This window comes from Cyrtonyx montezumae, unplaced genomic scaffold (assembly GCF_038088225.1).
Source record: "Cyrtonyx montezumae isolate F1298 unplaced genomic scaffold, pur_monq_1.0 scaffold_17, whole genome shotgun sequence".
In the NCBI taxonomy this organism is placed as follows: Eukaryota; Metazoa; Chordata; class Aves; order Galliformes; family Odontophoridae; genus Cyrtonyx; species Cyrtonyx montezumae.
In genome coordinates this window covers 20,261,555-20,276,780 of record NW_027071903.1, presented here as the reverse complement: position 1 = coordinate 20,276,780, position 15,226 = coordinate 20,261,555, and the positions used below count along the sequence as shown (strand labels likewise).

General features: G+C 60.9%; 2 protein-coding genes across 2 annotated transcripts; both read right to left on the bottom strand.

Moving 5' to 3' along the window:
- Nucleotides 1-463: 463 nt before the first annotated feature.
- Nucleotides 464-2,927, bottom strand: CPLX3 (complexin 3). The gene is made up of 3 exons (XM_065734296.1): nt 2,685-2,927; nt 2,294-2,381; nt 464-1,098 (listed from the first exon to the last, which is right to left on the bottom strand). Exons 1-3 carry the CDS (start codon nt 2,843-2,845, stop codon nt 874-876), a joined length of 474 nt encoding a protein of 157 aa, XP_065590368.1. The 5' UTR covers nt 2,846-2,927; the 3' UTR covers nt 464-873.
- Nucleotides 2,928-7,847: 4,920 nt separating this feature from the next.
- On the bottom strand, nt 7,848-14,870 carry CSK (C-terminal Src kinase). Its single transcript, XM_065733650.1, has 13 exons — nt 14,685-14,870; nt 11,348-11,425; nt 11,135-11,248; nt 10,717-10,829; nt 10,408-10,627; nt 9,816-9,909; nt 9,653-9,718; nt 9,396-9,495; nt 9,193-9,283; nt 8,873-8,946; nt 8,329-8,524; nt 8,159-8,245; nt 7,848-8,048 (listed from the first exon to the last, which is right to left on the bottom strand). Exons 2-13 carry the CDS (start codon nt 11,360-11,362, stop codon nt 7,866-7,868), a joined length of 1,353 nt encoding a protein of 450 aa, XP_065589722.1. The 5' UTR covers nt 11,363-11,425; nt 14,685-14,870; the 3' UTR covers nt 7,848-7,865.
- Between the last annotated feature and the right edge of the window lie 356 nt (nt 14,871-15,226).

Sequence of the window (15,226 nt, the reverse complement as noted above, 5' to 3'; positions counted from 1 at the left end):
TAAAGCTTCTTAGACGCGGGGGAAAGGGAGACGTGGGGTGCCGCTGCATGATCCCCTTAATCCGATTGTCTTAGCGGCAGCGTCCTGCAGGGAGGTTTAATTGACTGCAAATAACAGACAAAAAATAAAGGAGAATAAAAGCCAAACCCAAAGCACACGGTGAGATCCCCCCCATCCCCAGGAAGAGCTCCGGCCGTACCACGGTTGGCACAGCGGCACTTTGCGTCTTCCCAAAGATGGGATTCCCTCCCCATCCTTGGCATCGTTGGACCTTCTGAGTTGGGAAGGAGCCTTAAAGGTCATCCAGCCCAATTCTCAGGGGTTGGGGGGCTGATATTTCCCCACTCCCCCCGCTGCTTCGTGGGCACGCTGAGCACAGAGCTCACATGGGTACTGGAAATGGCGTGGTGTTGCCACCACCCAGCACTGAAACGCCATCGCCTGTAGTGTCGGAGGGAGCACTGTGGGAGCAAGGAATGCATAGACATCTCCTGGTATTTATTCCTGCGGCGCTAACGGTGCCGTGGCACGGGGACAGCATAGGAGGTGTAACACTCGACTGAGCACAGCACACGACCACATCACGACAGAGAAGGAAGCATTTTCCCTTATGGGGTCACCCTCTGCCCCTTCTCCCACACGGAGCCGATCTCACCCCGGGAGACAGGGACGTGAAGCCATCCCTCTGCTCTAACCTCAGACCGGACCGCAACCCAACAACAAAACCACGGCACGGATGGGGCGGGGACATCTGGGTCAGGGCTTAACACGGCTCAGAAAGAGGACCCGGCTCCGAGGGGTCGACGAGACACCGAGGGGACGACGTCGGTGGGTCCCCACCACTGCGAGGCTGAAAGCGTCGCGTCGCTCGGGTCACATCACGGCGCATTTCTCGGCTGACTGCTTCAGGTCCTCTAGCGTGGCCGAGGCTTTGTCCTTCAAGGAGTCAAGGTCCAGGTTCTGGATGTTGCTGAGCTGGCCGATGACGGAGTTCTTCTCTTCCTCCTCCTCGTTGTCCTGCTCGATCATCTTGGCTAGCTCCTTGGGCAGCTCCACGTCGCCTCCCACCAGCTGGATCTGGTTGTCGTCGGTTTCGTTCTGGAAGTTAAGGCAGGGGGTGGTGGGACACGGGGGCACCAACTCTATATCCAAAATCGACATAGTTGTGCCCACATGGGGCTTTGTCAGCCAGCACGAGGTCTTTAGGCTTGGTCCCTGGCGTGGGATGGTGCCTGTGAGCTCCATCCCTCAATGACCCAGAGGGGACGTGGGCAAGCAGAGCTCTGCATGCACTGCAGAGCAAAGCAAGAGCTGACGTGAAAAGCAGATTGAGCCAGAGTGGCTGGGAGCTGGAAGGCAATTTAGAGCTGAGGTTTGGGCACCCAATTAAGCCACACGTATGTCGAACGACTGCGCCCACCGGCGAGCATATTGGGGTCAGAGCTCGTGAGAGGCAGACCGACTGCCAAGCGGGATCAGGAATGAGCAGAAGGAACTTGTCTAAAGATTGGAAGGGGCATCTCAAGCACAGGGAAGCAACAAAAGGATGGGGGGCCAGAGCTGAGCGAGTCCCCAATTCCCCCGGAGGAAATCTCCATCTTTTCCTCTGCCTTTCTTCTCTTTTGGCAGCAGAAGACAGACCCTCCAGCTGCTGTTCGCTGGCAGCGACGTGGGTGCAAGGAGCAGCGGGGCGTTCATCCAGGCTGGACCGAGAATCTCCAGCAATGGGAACAATATCACTTGGCTGAGCCCGACCTTTCCGAACTAAAATTAGCCCGGCTCCAATTCACAGCATTCACCACCGAGAGCTGCAGCAAGGCTCTCGCTGAATGCCGGCTGCATTTCGGGGCGGGGGGGAGGGGGGGGATGCTTGTGGCAACTCCAAGAGCGGCTGAATTGTCACTGATTGAATTGTTCCCCCTGAATCGCTTGTGGGGTGGAAGTTCTGAAATTGGGATCCATGGAGGAAGTGTTGGCCAAATAAGCTGTGGAGCTGAGCTGGCTAATCCAGGGGGGAGGCAGCTGCGTGCTGCTCACAGCTATGGGGCCGGCAGCTCCATGTGATGGGGTTGGGGGCAAAAGAGGGGACTTAGGGGGCTAATCCAAGCCGAGGGTGCGTGTTGGTGTCCTCTGCTTTGGGACTGTGGAGCTGGTGGTGCTCGGGGGTGGCTGGAAGCTCTGATGGAACGGTGCTTTTTAGGGGAATGGAGTTACGTTTTAGGGTTTGGGGCTCACTGTCCCACCTGGGTGCTGGTTCCCCTCGGTCCCCCCCCCCCATTTCCCCGTGCCGTACCTTGGGGAGCCGGTACTTGTCTCGGAAGTGGGACCTGACAGTGGCCCTCTCCGCCTTGCGCTGGGCAAACTGAGCGTCCCGCTCCATCCTGCCAACCACACAGGGCAGTTACGGGTACCCCCACCACCTCACAATCCCCCCCAACCCAGGTGCTCCCCGACTTCTCCACAAAGTCCCGATCCCCCCCCCCCCCCCCTGTTTTTTCCCTCTCACTGCACAGACAGAAAGGAGAAAAAATCCCCGAGGAAGCGGATTAAGGGATTAGTGTGTGGGGGGGTTCATTAAACAGCGTCCTGGCCATGCCACCCCCGCCATTGTCTTCCCCTTATGTACACAGAGCTCCAGGACCTCATCCCATCCCACGTTTCCCCCCCCCACCCCCGGCACTCACTTCTCCTCCACCAGCTGCCGCTGGTACTCCTCGTACTCCTCGCGGGTCATGCCCTGAGCCTCCGCCGGGGACTTCTCTCCCTCGCTCTTCTCCTCGCCGCCCAGGCCCCCCGTCAGGTTTTTCAGCTGCCCCCCAACCATGCTCTTCACCATGAACGCCATGGCTGCGGGCTTTGGGGGGGCTGGGAAATGTGGGTACCACGGGGAGATGGGATGCTCAGTGAATCGAGGAAATGCAGGTACTGGGGTGTTGGGGGGGGGGGGATAGGATGCTCGAGGAACCGGAGATGGGAGAGAGAGGATGCTCAGACCGCTGGGTACTGGGGGTTGTGGAGAGATGGGATGCTCAGGGAACTGCGAGCTGGGGGTAATGGGGAGATGGGATGCTCAGGGAATCAGATGTGGATACCGGAGGTAGTGGGAGATCCCTGAGGATGCTCAGGGAGCTGAGAGATGGGATGCTCCGGGAACTGGGAGATGCGAGTAACGGCGAGGTGGGATGCTCGGGGAACAAGGAGCTACGAGTGGCAGGGTTAGCGGTGAAGTGGGATGCCCAGGGGGCTGGAGAGGCGCGGGGATCGGAGAAACGGGATGCTCGGGGAACCGGAGGTGTGGGTACCAGGGACAGCGGGGAGATGGGATGCTCGGGGAGGAGGGTACCCTGGAGAAGGGAGAAAGGGTGCTGAGTTAGTGGGGAACCGCGCTGCCGGAGCGCCGTGGGACCGAGGGATGCCCGGTACCGGGCTGCCCCGAGTCCCTCCTTACCCGGCGGCCTGGGCTCAGCTCCGGGGGGGTCCGCCGCTCCTCCCGGGGGTCTCTGGGGGCGGCGGGAGCTGCAGCACAGAGACGCGGACAGCTCCGTGTGAGCGCGGCGGGGCGGTGCCGCTCGGCCCGGACCCCCCCGGACCCCCCCCGGTGAGAGGCGGAGCCGCCCCGCCCCCCCTCCCCCCGGTGTAGTTGGGGGGTGGGGGCTAAGGGAGGGGGTGAAACTTCACGGCGGGGACGTGTGAAACCTGAGGGGGTTTGGGATCGTCGGTTGATACCCCCCCACCTCCCTCTCGGTACCGCGGGCGGAGCAGACCCACGGCAGACCGTTATGGTTACTGTTATGGTTACTATTTCTTATTTTTCCCCTTTAAAAAATTATATATATATATATATATAATTATTATTATTATTATTTGGAGGAAAAGGACCGGATTTAGTGCTCCTCGAGTTGTCTCTCGCTCCCAGCCTGCGGGAGCCGGCGTGCCCCGAAGCGCGCTGTTAATGACGTTAATTAATTCTAACGCAAGCTGTCACCGCTCCCTGCCAGCGCTGCCTCGGACAAGAGAGGCCGGCATCCCTCGGCCGCAAGCCGGGAGCTGAGGAAGGCACAGGCACCCACTGCGCGGCCCCGCACCCCCTCCCGCCCCTCCCCCTTTCAGCCCCATCTCCACGCGTGTCGGTTCCAGATGGCCAGCCCGGCTTCGGCGTTTCTTCTCCTCCCGTGGAAACGCACGGAGTACCCCGGCTCCGAGCCCGGCTCGAGGGAAATCATTTCATTTTGGAAATTTAAAGACAATCTCCGCAGATTAAAATGATGGAACAGCTGTGAAGCGATGGAACAAAGCGAGCGGGGGGGGTAGAGGGGTTGGGATGGGGGCCCCCGTTGCCTGCTGTCCCCTCTTTGCTCAAGGTGGCAGCGGGTCTCCGCGGGGCCGTGCTCGTGGATTTGGGAAAGCAGGGCAGTGCTCAGGATCCGACCCCGTGGTGTCACCTGCTGGGGTGTGAGGTACCTGGATGTGGGGATGGGAGCCTGGCTCTGGTTAACAACAAGAGACTGGAAGTCAGGACCGATTTTTCCAGCTGGATTAGATGGGTCAGCGGCCGCGTAGCCTCCCTGTCTGAGCAACGTGGAGCGAGCTGCTCTTGCTGAGCTGAGCTGCTTGGACGAAGCAGTGAGGTGAAAACAAGCACGTCTGGAGCTCCACGCTGCTTTTTTTTTTTTTTGGGGGGGGGGAGGGGGTGATGGATGGAGGTCTGGAAGCCCAGCAGCTCGCTTGCTCACCGGGAGATGGATGTGCCCCTGGGACAGGAGCCATGAGGTGGCCCCTGCATTCCCTTCTGCAGGGAAGCCTCACCTCCAGACAGGGCCAGCAGCTCTGCGGTGCCCCTGGGACCAGTGTCCCATGCAGGGGTGGCACCGAGGGGGACACTGGAGGTCCTGGAGGTGGCTGTGCTTCCAGGGCGTCTGCTTTTCCATTTGCTCCTCGCCGCCGCTTCTCCCCGAAATCTATTCCAGTCGGAATGACTCATCCTTCCTCTCAGGACTCTAACCTGCGGTAATGAGATGTAAATCCTCGCATGACCTATTATATTAGCTTATGCTATATCACACATCTCCGTGGATTAGGAGGGAGGGAGGCGAGACGTCGTCCCGTAGCGGAGCGCTGCAGGCGAGCCGGTGGCATCTAAGAGGATCGCTCTTCAGCACTGGCACCTGCTCTGAACACTTCTGCCACGAGATCTGCTTGCACAGTGACACACGTCATCCCAGCTCCTCTTTCCAGGTGAGATCTGGCCTGCAAACCCTCCATATGGGACTGGATTTTGCCAGGGTGGTTGCCCGGAGTGGCCCGTTCTTGGAATCACTGAGGTTATAAAAGGCCATCGGGTCCGGCCACGAGTAGGTCCTGGAAGGATGTGTGTGTGTCGGAGACACACCGGGGGAGGAACGAGGTGGCGTTGCTAAATAAAGCAGGCAGCCTCTGCCGGGAGAAGTCATGCTGACACTTCCCCGCCGGCTGTCACTTGGTGTGACGGGCACAGTCACGGCAGCACAGGGCTTTGGCTCTCGGCCATTGGGGCGGTGCCAACGCCGAGGCCGGGGACACCGGCGGGGAATGAGCACCAGCAGGGTCTGAGGGACGGCCACGGGGACATCACGCTTTGGGTGGGATGCCACGAGGGACTCTGGAGAGCTCAGCATTGTGTTCGGGCTGAAAACATGCAGGGACATCTGCGGGGACGGGGACATGTTGGTCCCTGAGGCTGCGGCCGTCCCCTCCGTGCCGTCCATTGGTGAATGGGGAAGGTCGGGGTCACCCGCTGGGCAGTGCCCTGTGTGTTGCACAGGTATCTTGACCGTCGGTGGCACTGGGTGGCAAAGAGCACCTCCTGCTATATGTGCAGCCGTGTGAGCGTGGGAATCACCGCAGCTGGGGGTGAGGGAGGAGCGGGGGGGCCGTGGTGGCACCCGAGCAGTGACACAAATACACAGGGACAGACACACGGAGCCGTGTAAACAGGCACATGGGGAGACCATGTGCTGCTTGGCTGTTGGTGGCGGAGTGCTGCCCCGAGCAAAGGCACACGGCATCGGGAGCGCACGTGGGTGATGTCCCAGAGGGGGTCTGTCCGGAGTTCTCCTCCTTTCCTGGACAGAAGGAGGGCATCCGCAGCTGGGGGAGGGTGGCTCGGGTCGGGGTGACCCTGGCTGTGAGCTGGTGACTCTGCCAGCAGCAGGGAAAGGGGAGCAAAGGGTGCACGAGCCCTGAGACATGCCGCTGCCTCCTGCATCCTCTGTGCACGTCAGCGCCGGTCCCAGGGGCTCACCCTGCCCCGCTGCCCGCAGCAGGCACCCCGGCCAGCTGGGGATGCCGAGCTCCAGCCAAGCTGGGATCGCCGCCAGCAGCGCAGTGGGGCAGGGATCAGCAGCTCACAGCCCCACTCCCCGTGGGGAAAACCTCCAATCCAAAGCCCCGTCCCCAGGCTGATGCATCCCAGCTCCTTTGTGCAGACCCCGAAGAGTGTTTCCGGAGATGCTGAGCAGCGTGTGGAGGCAAAGAGCAGACGGAGTGCTCGCAGGTGAGGGTCTTCCTGGAGCTGGGGGAGAGCAGGGGCCCAGTGGTGGTCCAAGGGGACAGCACCGGCGTCCTCCTGGCTCTGGTTTCAGCCCACTGCAGGAGGATGCTCGGCCTTTCTCTCCATTTCAAAAGCCACGTTCTTGCTGGCTTTGCCTGAAAATGACTTTAATCTTCATAAGCCCGAGAAGTAAAGCTGCTTATAGGCGCTGTGAAGAACTTGGGGGGTGGGAGGGGGGGAGAAGGATAGGGTTAGTCCAGGAGAAACAAAACCCTACAGCATCAGACCCCACCACAGCACCGTGCCACCCCCTCCGTGCATCTGTGCTCTGTGTTCCTACACCTGATGCGAGGACATCGCTGTGACAAGCTCGTCAGTTCTCAGGCCAGAGCCACACCACCACGGCCAGAACAAGAGGACCACTGCCAGGGGGGTGTCCCCTATGGGGACGAGAGACAGAGGGGTCAGGCAGGCAGGACGTGCCGCGTCCATATGGAATGGTTTTATTACAGTTTTAATCTCAGTCGGTAGCATTACATGAGAATAAAGCACTGGACAGGACTGGAAAAAAAGGCCTCTGGAGACAGCATGCAAACATTGCAACAAGTTTAAAGCAAAACAACCCAAAAAAAAAGCGCCCACGGGGGACGATGCAGCGATGCAGCGTCTCCTCTGGAACCATCACTTCTGTCGTCGGGGTTTCCTTTGTGTGTGTGTGTGTGTGTGTGTGTGTGTGTGTCCATTTCATTGGCTTATTTCTTCTCCTTCTTCTTTATTAACCTTCTTTTTTTTTTTTTTTTAATTTTCTGTCTTTTAATTACATTAAAAAATAAGATTCGTACTTTAGTAAAATGGCCAGCGCTCGGCTGGGCCCCTGCTCCAAATAATAATAATACAAAAACAAAACAAACAAACACCCCCCCCCCAAAAAAAAAAACCAACCCAAAAACCCAACGTCGTGACAACAACAAAATAATTATAATAAAGCAACAACTCCCACCCCCCCAACAAAAAAAAAAAAACAAAACAAAACACAAAACCCCAAAAGAAACAAAAAAAAACCCACCCCAAAATCGAGGGGGAAAAAGAAAACAACAACCAAAAAAAGCCTGGGAGACAAAAAAAACAACAAAAACAAAACCCAACAAAGACCGATTTGGAAGGTTGGAAGAGAGTGGTGGGGGAGGGGGCTGCCCGCTGGTGGGGCTCCCTCCCCATGGCCGCTCCCATGGGTGGCCCCATGCCATGCGGGTTGGGAGAGACCCCTCCCCTCTCCCCCGCCCCCCTTGCTCCTCCCCCGGGGCTGGCAGTGCCCTCCCCCCCCCCCAGAGCCCCCTCACAGGTAGAGCTCCTTCTCTTTGATATGCACTAGCTGTTCACGGAGCTGGTGGAAGGACGGCCGGTGCCCGGGGTCCAACGTCCAGCACTTCTTCATCACCTCGTAGACGATGGCGGGGCAGCCGTCGGGCGCGTCCATCTTATAGCCCTTCTCCACCCGGGGCACCACGTCCTTCAGGGGCTGCGGGGACAGGGGCTCAGGGGGCTGCCCCACCTCCCCCTCACACCCAAACCGACCGGACGGGGCGTCCCCCAGCCCTCTCCCAGCCCCTCTAAAGGGCTCTCACTTACGATTCTCGGATAAGGCACTCGCCCGAAGGAGTAGATTTCCCAGAGGAGGATCCCGAAGCTCCACACGTCCGACTTGGTGGAGAATTTCTGCGTGGGGAGGGAGGGCCGTGAGCGGGCTCGAGAGCAGGGTGGGAGATGTCAAGCTCTTTCCCTCACAGCTCTCAGCTCACCTTTTCTCTAAGTGCTTCAGGCGCCGTCCATTTCACCGGCAGCTTCCCCGTGTCCTGAGTGGACGACGCTTCCTTTGTCAGCCCGAAGTCGCTGACCTTGGCGATGTTGTCCTCCGAGACCAGCACGTTCCTCGCTGCCAGGTCCCGATGGACGAAGTTGTTGGCTTCCAGGTACTCCATGGCTTCACAGACATCTCTGGAGGGCGGCAGAGGGGCGTTAGGAATTCAGTTATGGGTACCGTGGCTACAAAAAGCCGTGGGTGCAAATCAGCCCTGCATTTGGGGACGCCAGGGAAGCTTGCCCTGCTTGAAGCAGAAGAGTTGGATGACACATCCCCTTCCAACCTCAACCATTTGCGATCTCTGAGGACTATATCCCCCCGCTCCTCCCCTCCTCTCCCCATTTTCCAAGCCCTGGGGCAAGCAGGGCACGGGGCAAGATGGGCTCGCTCTGCAGGAGCATCCCTATGTCACAAGTCATCCTGCCCGACTCCCCTGCAGACAAGGACATCCATCAGTACGCTCAGATCCCCACCATACTTACAAGGAGAACTTGAGCAGGCAGTCTGCACCGAGGACCGATCTCCCGCGCGACCGCAGGTAATCTACTAGGCTGCCCTGGAGGGACAGAGAGAGATGGTGCCATCAGTGCCAATATCTTGCTGGGGGCAGCATCCAGCTGCCAGCCCCAGATAGCCCAGGGATTGGGACGGCAAGATGGGTAGCATTCAACTGGGTGTCACTGGAGATGTGCCCTGGGGACAGGGCAACCCTAGAGCAAGAGATCAGGGTGATGAGGCAAAGGAGGTGGAGAAAGAGGACTGGGGTCTGCCTGCGTGGTCGGGCCCGAGGGTCAGCTCTCACCTTGGCCATGTACTCGGTGACAATGTAGAGGCCACTCTTCTCCTCCACGATCACCCCCAGCAGCTGCACCAGGTTGCTGTGTCGGAGCTGCCTGCAGAGCAGAGGAGGGCTCAGGGCAGGGAGCAGGAGGGCATGGAGACCACCTCCATCTTCACGCCCCTTTCCATTGTGTGTCCCCCCTCACCCCACTAAGCCATACTCACGTCATCACGGACGCCTCTGCCAGGAAAGCCTGCGCTGTGGCGTCGTTTTTAATGCACTTGACGGCGACTTTGTTCCCCCGGTAATCACCCAGCATCACATCTGTGGGGGGGGACAACAGATGGGCACGAGGATGAGCTGCAGCCTCCCAGCTCCCCTGTCCCAGCATCACCCCCTCACTGGGATGTACAGGGACGTGCTTCTCCCCAGCACAGGAGACCCCATGGCATTGGGTACGTGCAGCCAAAGCGCAGCTCACCTCCAAATTCCCCTTTGCCAATGATCTGCAGCAGTTTGAGGTCCTTCATGTTGAGGGCCCAGCCACCTACGTGGGAAAGAGAAGGGTGAGGGGGTGCCAGGAGTGCCCCCCACCCCGTGCCTCCCTCACCCCCAGCAGCTGGGGAGGGGGCATGGCCACTCACTGCGGGAGAACTCGTCCTGAGCTGCCACCGTCCCCTCCATCACCTTCGGCTTGATGAGGCGCGTGCAGAGCCCGTCGGCGTCCGTGGTGTAATGCTGGAGGGGAGATGGGCATGAGAGGCCGGGAGGTCACCCACAGCCACGGCTGACAGCGTGGGGACGTGGCGAGGGGCTTGGAGGGTGTCCCTGCCAGGGCGATGCCAGGCCCTGAGACCCCACCAGGTGGCAGCACGAGGCCGCAGACGAGACCAGCAGGGACTCAGGGGTCCGGCACTTCTGCCCACCCCATCCTCGTTCCCATCTCCTCCCTTTTGTAGCAGGGCTCTGAGCCCAGCAGCCTCCAACCCAACCCACGGGGACGCAGAGAAGATCCCACCGCCTCCCACGGTCCAGAGCTCCTCGACTCCAACCCACGCATCCCCAAACCTATGGCCCCTCCTCGCCACGGGTCAGGGCGTGCAGCGACCACACGTGCAACCACAGAGTGGTTGGGTACAAAGGGACCTTGAAGCCCTGCGAGCTGCCAGGGCCTCCCCATCCACAGCCTCGGGCACGTCCAGGGATGGGAGGGGTTCCTGCTCCCCGGGGCCCCACCTCCACAAGCTGCATCAGGTTCTCGAAGTAGACCTCCTCGTCGATGCTCAGCTTGCTGGAGGAGTAAATGATGCGGTAGTGCTCCACCTTGCCCTCGCAGCTCACGCACAGGGTGTAGTCCCCGGGGTAATTGGTGCTCTCCCGCACCAGGAACAGCCCCGTCTCGGGTGGGTACAGCAGCCTCTCGGCCTGCTCCCGCGTGATCTTCCCGTGGAACCACCTGCAGTGGGGCAGGAGGAGCAGGACAAGGTGCTGGGACGGATCCCACAAGACCAGGGGGCCACGTTTTGGGGTGTGATGGGGACTCACGGCATGAGGCTGAGCTTGATGCCAGCCTTCACTCCTTCCCGCTTCTGCACGTAGTTAGCGGGGATGATGCCCTCCCGGCCCACCTTGTTCTTCGCCTTGTACCAGTTGGGGTCCTGTGGGACAGCAGAGGTGTCACAGTGGGCCCATGGGTGACTCCTCCCAGACTGCACACCTCCCTCCATCCCCCCCCCCCCCAACACTGCGCTGCCGCATGGGACGCTTTCATTTCAGAGGAACTTTAACTAACGAGGCCATGAATTAATTAACCCAACGCCTGGCCCGATTGCTGGCCCATGGAGACAGCAGAGCCGAGCTCCCGGCCCATGGGATGCAGAAGAAAATTGGGTGGGGGCTCAGGGAACCCCGTGCGGGTTGGGAGGATGGAACCCCCACCGCCCTGGGACCCCATGGCCATTACCTTGGTGACAGCGACGATGGTGAGGACATCTCCCTTGCTGAACGGCAGGTCCTGCTCGGCCGTACCGTGGAAGTTGTACTTGGCGATACATTCTGTACCGGACGGCCAAACGGCCTTGGGGGGGGGGAGGGGAGAGGAGTGGGGGAGTGAGAGCTGGGTCAGAGCATCTCCCACCCACAGCTGAGACCGAGAGCTGGGCTCACGGCACCTCACCTGCATCCCTGACATCTTCTCAGGGCCTTCAGGGGCGCAAATCTGACGGGAGGGACGCGTCACTCGGTACCATGAGACCTGGGGAGGGGGGAAAAGCACAGCTGAGAACCACAGCGGTGCTGCATGCGTGCGGGACTGGGCTGGGAACGCCGTTCCCAGAGGGGTTTTCGGCCAGCACAAGTTTCTTCCACCCAAGGAAGCACCAAAAAAAAAACCCCATCCGCAGACGTCAGACGCACAGCGGGAGAGCGCGGCACGGAGCAGAAGTGGGGAAGAGAAAAAGCTCCGCAAGGAGTAAGATGACATCCCCACGGCGGCTGCTGGGAACGGCGCTGCTGCTGAAAGCTTTTGCAAAGGGAAAAAAGAAGAAAAATAGCCCATTTCCCGCGGGACCAGGCGCTCCAGGCGTGGGTGCAGCCTTGTCCCCGCGGGTTGCATCCTGCTCTGTGTGTGGGAGGGGAACAAGCCCGCCTTTATCCGCGCCGGCAGCCGGCTGAAGTCAGCAGCCCCGCCATCAAACAGGGCTTTCTTGGGTCCAACCATGGGGCCTCTCCCCACGGTCACACAGCGGCCACGAGCGTCCCCGAACGCCGTGGGGTCCCCACTGGGGGTGACGTCAGAACCGCCGGCAGCAGGCAGAAATATTTTGGGCAGGAGGAACCGAAAGCAAAGGGGCAAGGCCGGGAGGAGGAAGAAGATAAGGGGGCAGAGCGGCAGGGAGGAAGAGATCGGGCACCAACGCAGCTCTGAGCGCTGCCAACACCTCGCTCTCATTCCTTAGGGTCTGGAGAGATGCTCAGTGCGGGAAGGGAGCGTTCCCACCAGCGCAGCACCCGGCCCTGTGCACGGTGGAGGTTTTCCTCCCGGCCACACCAGCGGTGCTGGGGACGTCCCCACAGAGAAATCCTCCTGAGGCCGAGCTGTGGGGCTGCGTCACTTCCTCAGCACCCCCCCCCAAAAAGCCCCGCACGTGACTGCTCCTCATCCTGCCACTCACAGCCCCACACCCAGTGCCACCCCAGCCCTCCACCCCAGCACTGGGGATGCTCTTCCATTGGGACCACGGTGGGATGGGTACGGCAGGAGAGCATCCATGGGAACGCAGCATCCCTGCCTGTGTGTAACGTTCATCCTGGAGCTCAGCCTCCGTTTTCAAGCGGGATTTTGGTGAAATCTCAAAGCGAGCCACTTCAGGAAGGGGTCCGGAGTGAAACACAGCCCCTCAAAATGAGCCATCAGCCTCACAGTGATCCTAATGAGGTCCTGAAGCGGTCTTCTGTCCCTCCACACCGCAATGTAGGGCTTTACTTGCTGGCTGCTGAATAGCAAGCTCCTCAGCTCTCACGTGCAGTTTTGGTGTTCTTCTGCAGAGTGCAAGCTCACGAGCACGGCCGAACGCAGTCCCTCTTGCTACCAGCACAGCTCAGCCCCTTTGAAGCCACTGCGGGGATGAGTGTGGCTGTGTGGCACACTCCCTCCACGCCCCACACATCCGCAGGAGGAGTTCCCATTTCTGCCTTTCTCACGGCCCTGCTGTTGCTCAGGAAGGTCCCCACAGCGTGTGGTCAGCGGCTCCCAGCAGTTCCCGTGCGCTCAGAGGGCGAGGAAGGAGCGTGGGGCTGGGACTGGGCTCCACCTGCACACTCCTGGAGCAGCTGCCCACACTGGGGAGCTACGGATTGGAGCGTGGCCCCGAAGTGGGAAGCAGGCACTGTCAGCACCCTGGTAACCCACTGGGAAGTGGAACAAGGTGGGAGGACCTCTCCTTTCGCCCAACGCCGGCACTTCCTCCTCTCCTCGGAAGCGGATGAAGGCTCCATGCCTGCTGGATGTTCCCGGGGGAATTGACCTCATCCTTGGGCTGACGGATCAGCGCCGGCAGCAGAGGGATGCGGAGCACATCCCAGCACGGCGGCCATTCCCACAGCTCCCAGCAGAGCTGCTCCATCCCCACGCTGCTCTGCCAGAGAGAAAAAGGCCTGGGGGACGTTCAGAAGGCGTCCATCCTGTAGGAAGGGCTCCAGCGTGCTCCAGCAGAACCCCACGCCCCGCTCGAGCTCCTCCAAACTTCAAAGACAAAACACACACGACAACCCCCAAACAGACAACATCCCCTCTCCTCTCCAAAAGATCTTATCGGCTGTTATTACAAGTAACACCTACGATTACCATAATCGAAAGAAAAACGTTCCTCCTTTATCTCATCAGAGCTCTGAGACGGTACCGCCGCTCCTCTCCGTCTCAGCGCCTCCAACTGCGCGTGTCGGGCACCAGCCAACGGCCCCCAGAGAGGAAAGGGGGGGTGGTGCTCCTTTTTGATGGCTTTTTGAAGAGAGAGCCGATGCCGTCAAACCACAGACAGCGCCTGGGAAATACTCAGGGGCAGGTGGAGGCCCTGAGATGCTGCTTCCAACCTCCTCGGCGTGGCAGAAATCTTCCTGGGCCTCTTCTCCAAAATTTGGGAGGCTCTGCTGAATGCGGTCGTCCATGGATTGTCCGCAGTGTCCGACAACAGATCATTGAATTGTTAAGGTTGGAGCAGACTGCCACGATGACCAGGCGTGACCCACGGCCACCACGCCACGGCCCCAGGGCCACATCATCCTTTGGGTCTGCCTCCCGTGCCTTGAAGGGCGTCAGCGCCTTCCCGGGGAGCAGCACGTGGGCTCTGTGCACCCCGAAAGGAACGGATGAACGCGGGAGAAGAACCACGGGGTGATATCCTGCTTGAGAAGCATCACCACCACTGACCGCTGCAGGAGCACCATCTCCAAACTCCATCTTCAGTGGACATATTTCTGTCCGCAGTAAACAGATTCCCCATCCCTGATGGATGCGCTTCCCATCCCCGATGGACAGACCTCCCATCCCCAGAGGATGCTCCTCCTGCCCCCAGCGGACAGCTCTCCCGTCCCCAATGGACGCAGCTCTCACTCCCAATGGACAGATTTCTGTTCCCGACGGACGCACCTCCAACCCCAAAGAGTCGCACCTCCATCCCCAATGAACAGATCTCCATCCCCAGCAAACACAACCCTGGTCCCCAATGGACTCGTCTCCGTGTCCAATGGATGCACCTGCCATCCCTCCATCCCCAAGGGACCGATCTCCATCCCCAAGGGACACACCTCCACCGGAGGCCGAGGACCACAGCCCCATAGCGAACAAAGCATCCCCTCCTCTCCCATCACCGGGACAGACCCCTCCGGCCGATCTCATCGCTCTGACCCTCCCTCCTCCCCCCCCCCAACCGAGGCGCGGTGCCCGACCCCGCGATGTCCCACGGCCTTTTTTAAGGGGTGTCCCCCAACCCCACCCCCCCTCCCCCGGTACTCACCTCCTCGAGGGGCCGCGGGCAGGCAGGGCTCAGCCCGCCGCCGGGTACTCCATGCGGCGCCGCCGGGGGCCTCCGTGCTCCGGGGAAGGAGGGGTAGGGGGGGACGGAAGGGGCGGAGGAAGGCGAGCGGCAGCCCGGCGGATCCCAGCCCCGGGGAAGAGGCGGCCGCGGCCGCTCGCAACCGAGGGAGCCGCTCGAGGAGGGGCGGGAGGGGGGGAAGGGGGGGGCGGGGAGGAAGAGGGGAGAAGGGAGCGGAGCGGCCGCGGCCCGGGGTGCGGGGAGAGAGCGGGGCCGGGCGGTGCGGGGGAAGGGGGGAGGAGGGAGCGGGGAGCGGGGCGGCGCGGCCGGGGCCTGCTGGAAGGAAGCGGCGGCCGGAATCGGAGCGCCCCGAGCAGCGCGCCTGCGCCGTGCGGCTCCGCAGCGCCCCCTGGCGGCCGCCGCTGCTCCGCGCCCCCGGCGGGGAGAGAGCGGAAGCCCGGCTCGGGGCGCGCGTCCCCGCCCTGCCCAGCGCAGGGGACCGTGGAGGTGACACGTCGGGACGT

What these genes read in the sequence shown, in the direction of transcription:
- CPLX3 (XM_065734296.1), bottom strand. Translation starts at nt 2,845, where the DNA reads ATGGCGTTCATGGTGAAGAGCATGGTTGGGGGGCAGCTGAAAAACCTG. An exon ending in CGGCAGCTGGTGGAGGAGAA is followed by an intron (nt 2,382 to 2,684) that starts GTGAGTGCCGGG and finishes TGTGGTTGGCAG; the next exon opens with GATGGAGCGGGACGCTCAGT. An exon ending in ACAAGTACCGGCTCCCCAAG is followed by an intron (nt 1,099 to 2,293) that starts GTACGGCACGGG and finishes CTTAACTTCCAG; the next exon opens with AACGAAACCGACGACAACCA.
- CSK (XM_065733650.1), bottom strand. An exon ending in ACCTGATGCAGCTTGTGGAG is followed by an intron (nt 9,910 to 10,407) that starts GTGGGGCCCCGG and finishes TCTCCCCTCCAG; the next exon opens with CATTACACCACGGACGCCGA. An exon ending in GAGTGCCTTATCCGAGAATC is followed by an intron (nt 8,049 to 8,158) that starts GTAAGTGAGAGC and finishes CTGTCCCCGCAG; the next exon opens with CCCCTGAAGGACGTGGTGCC.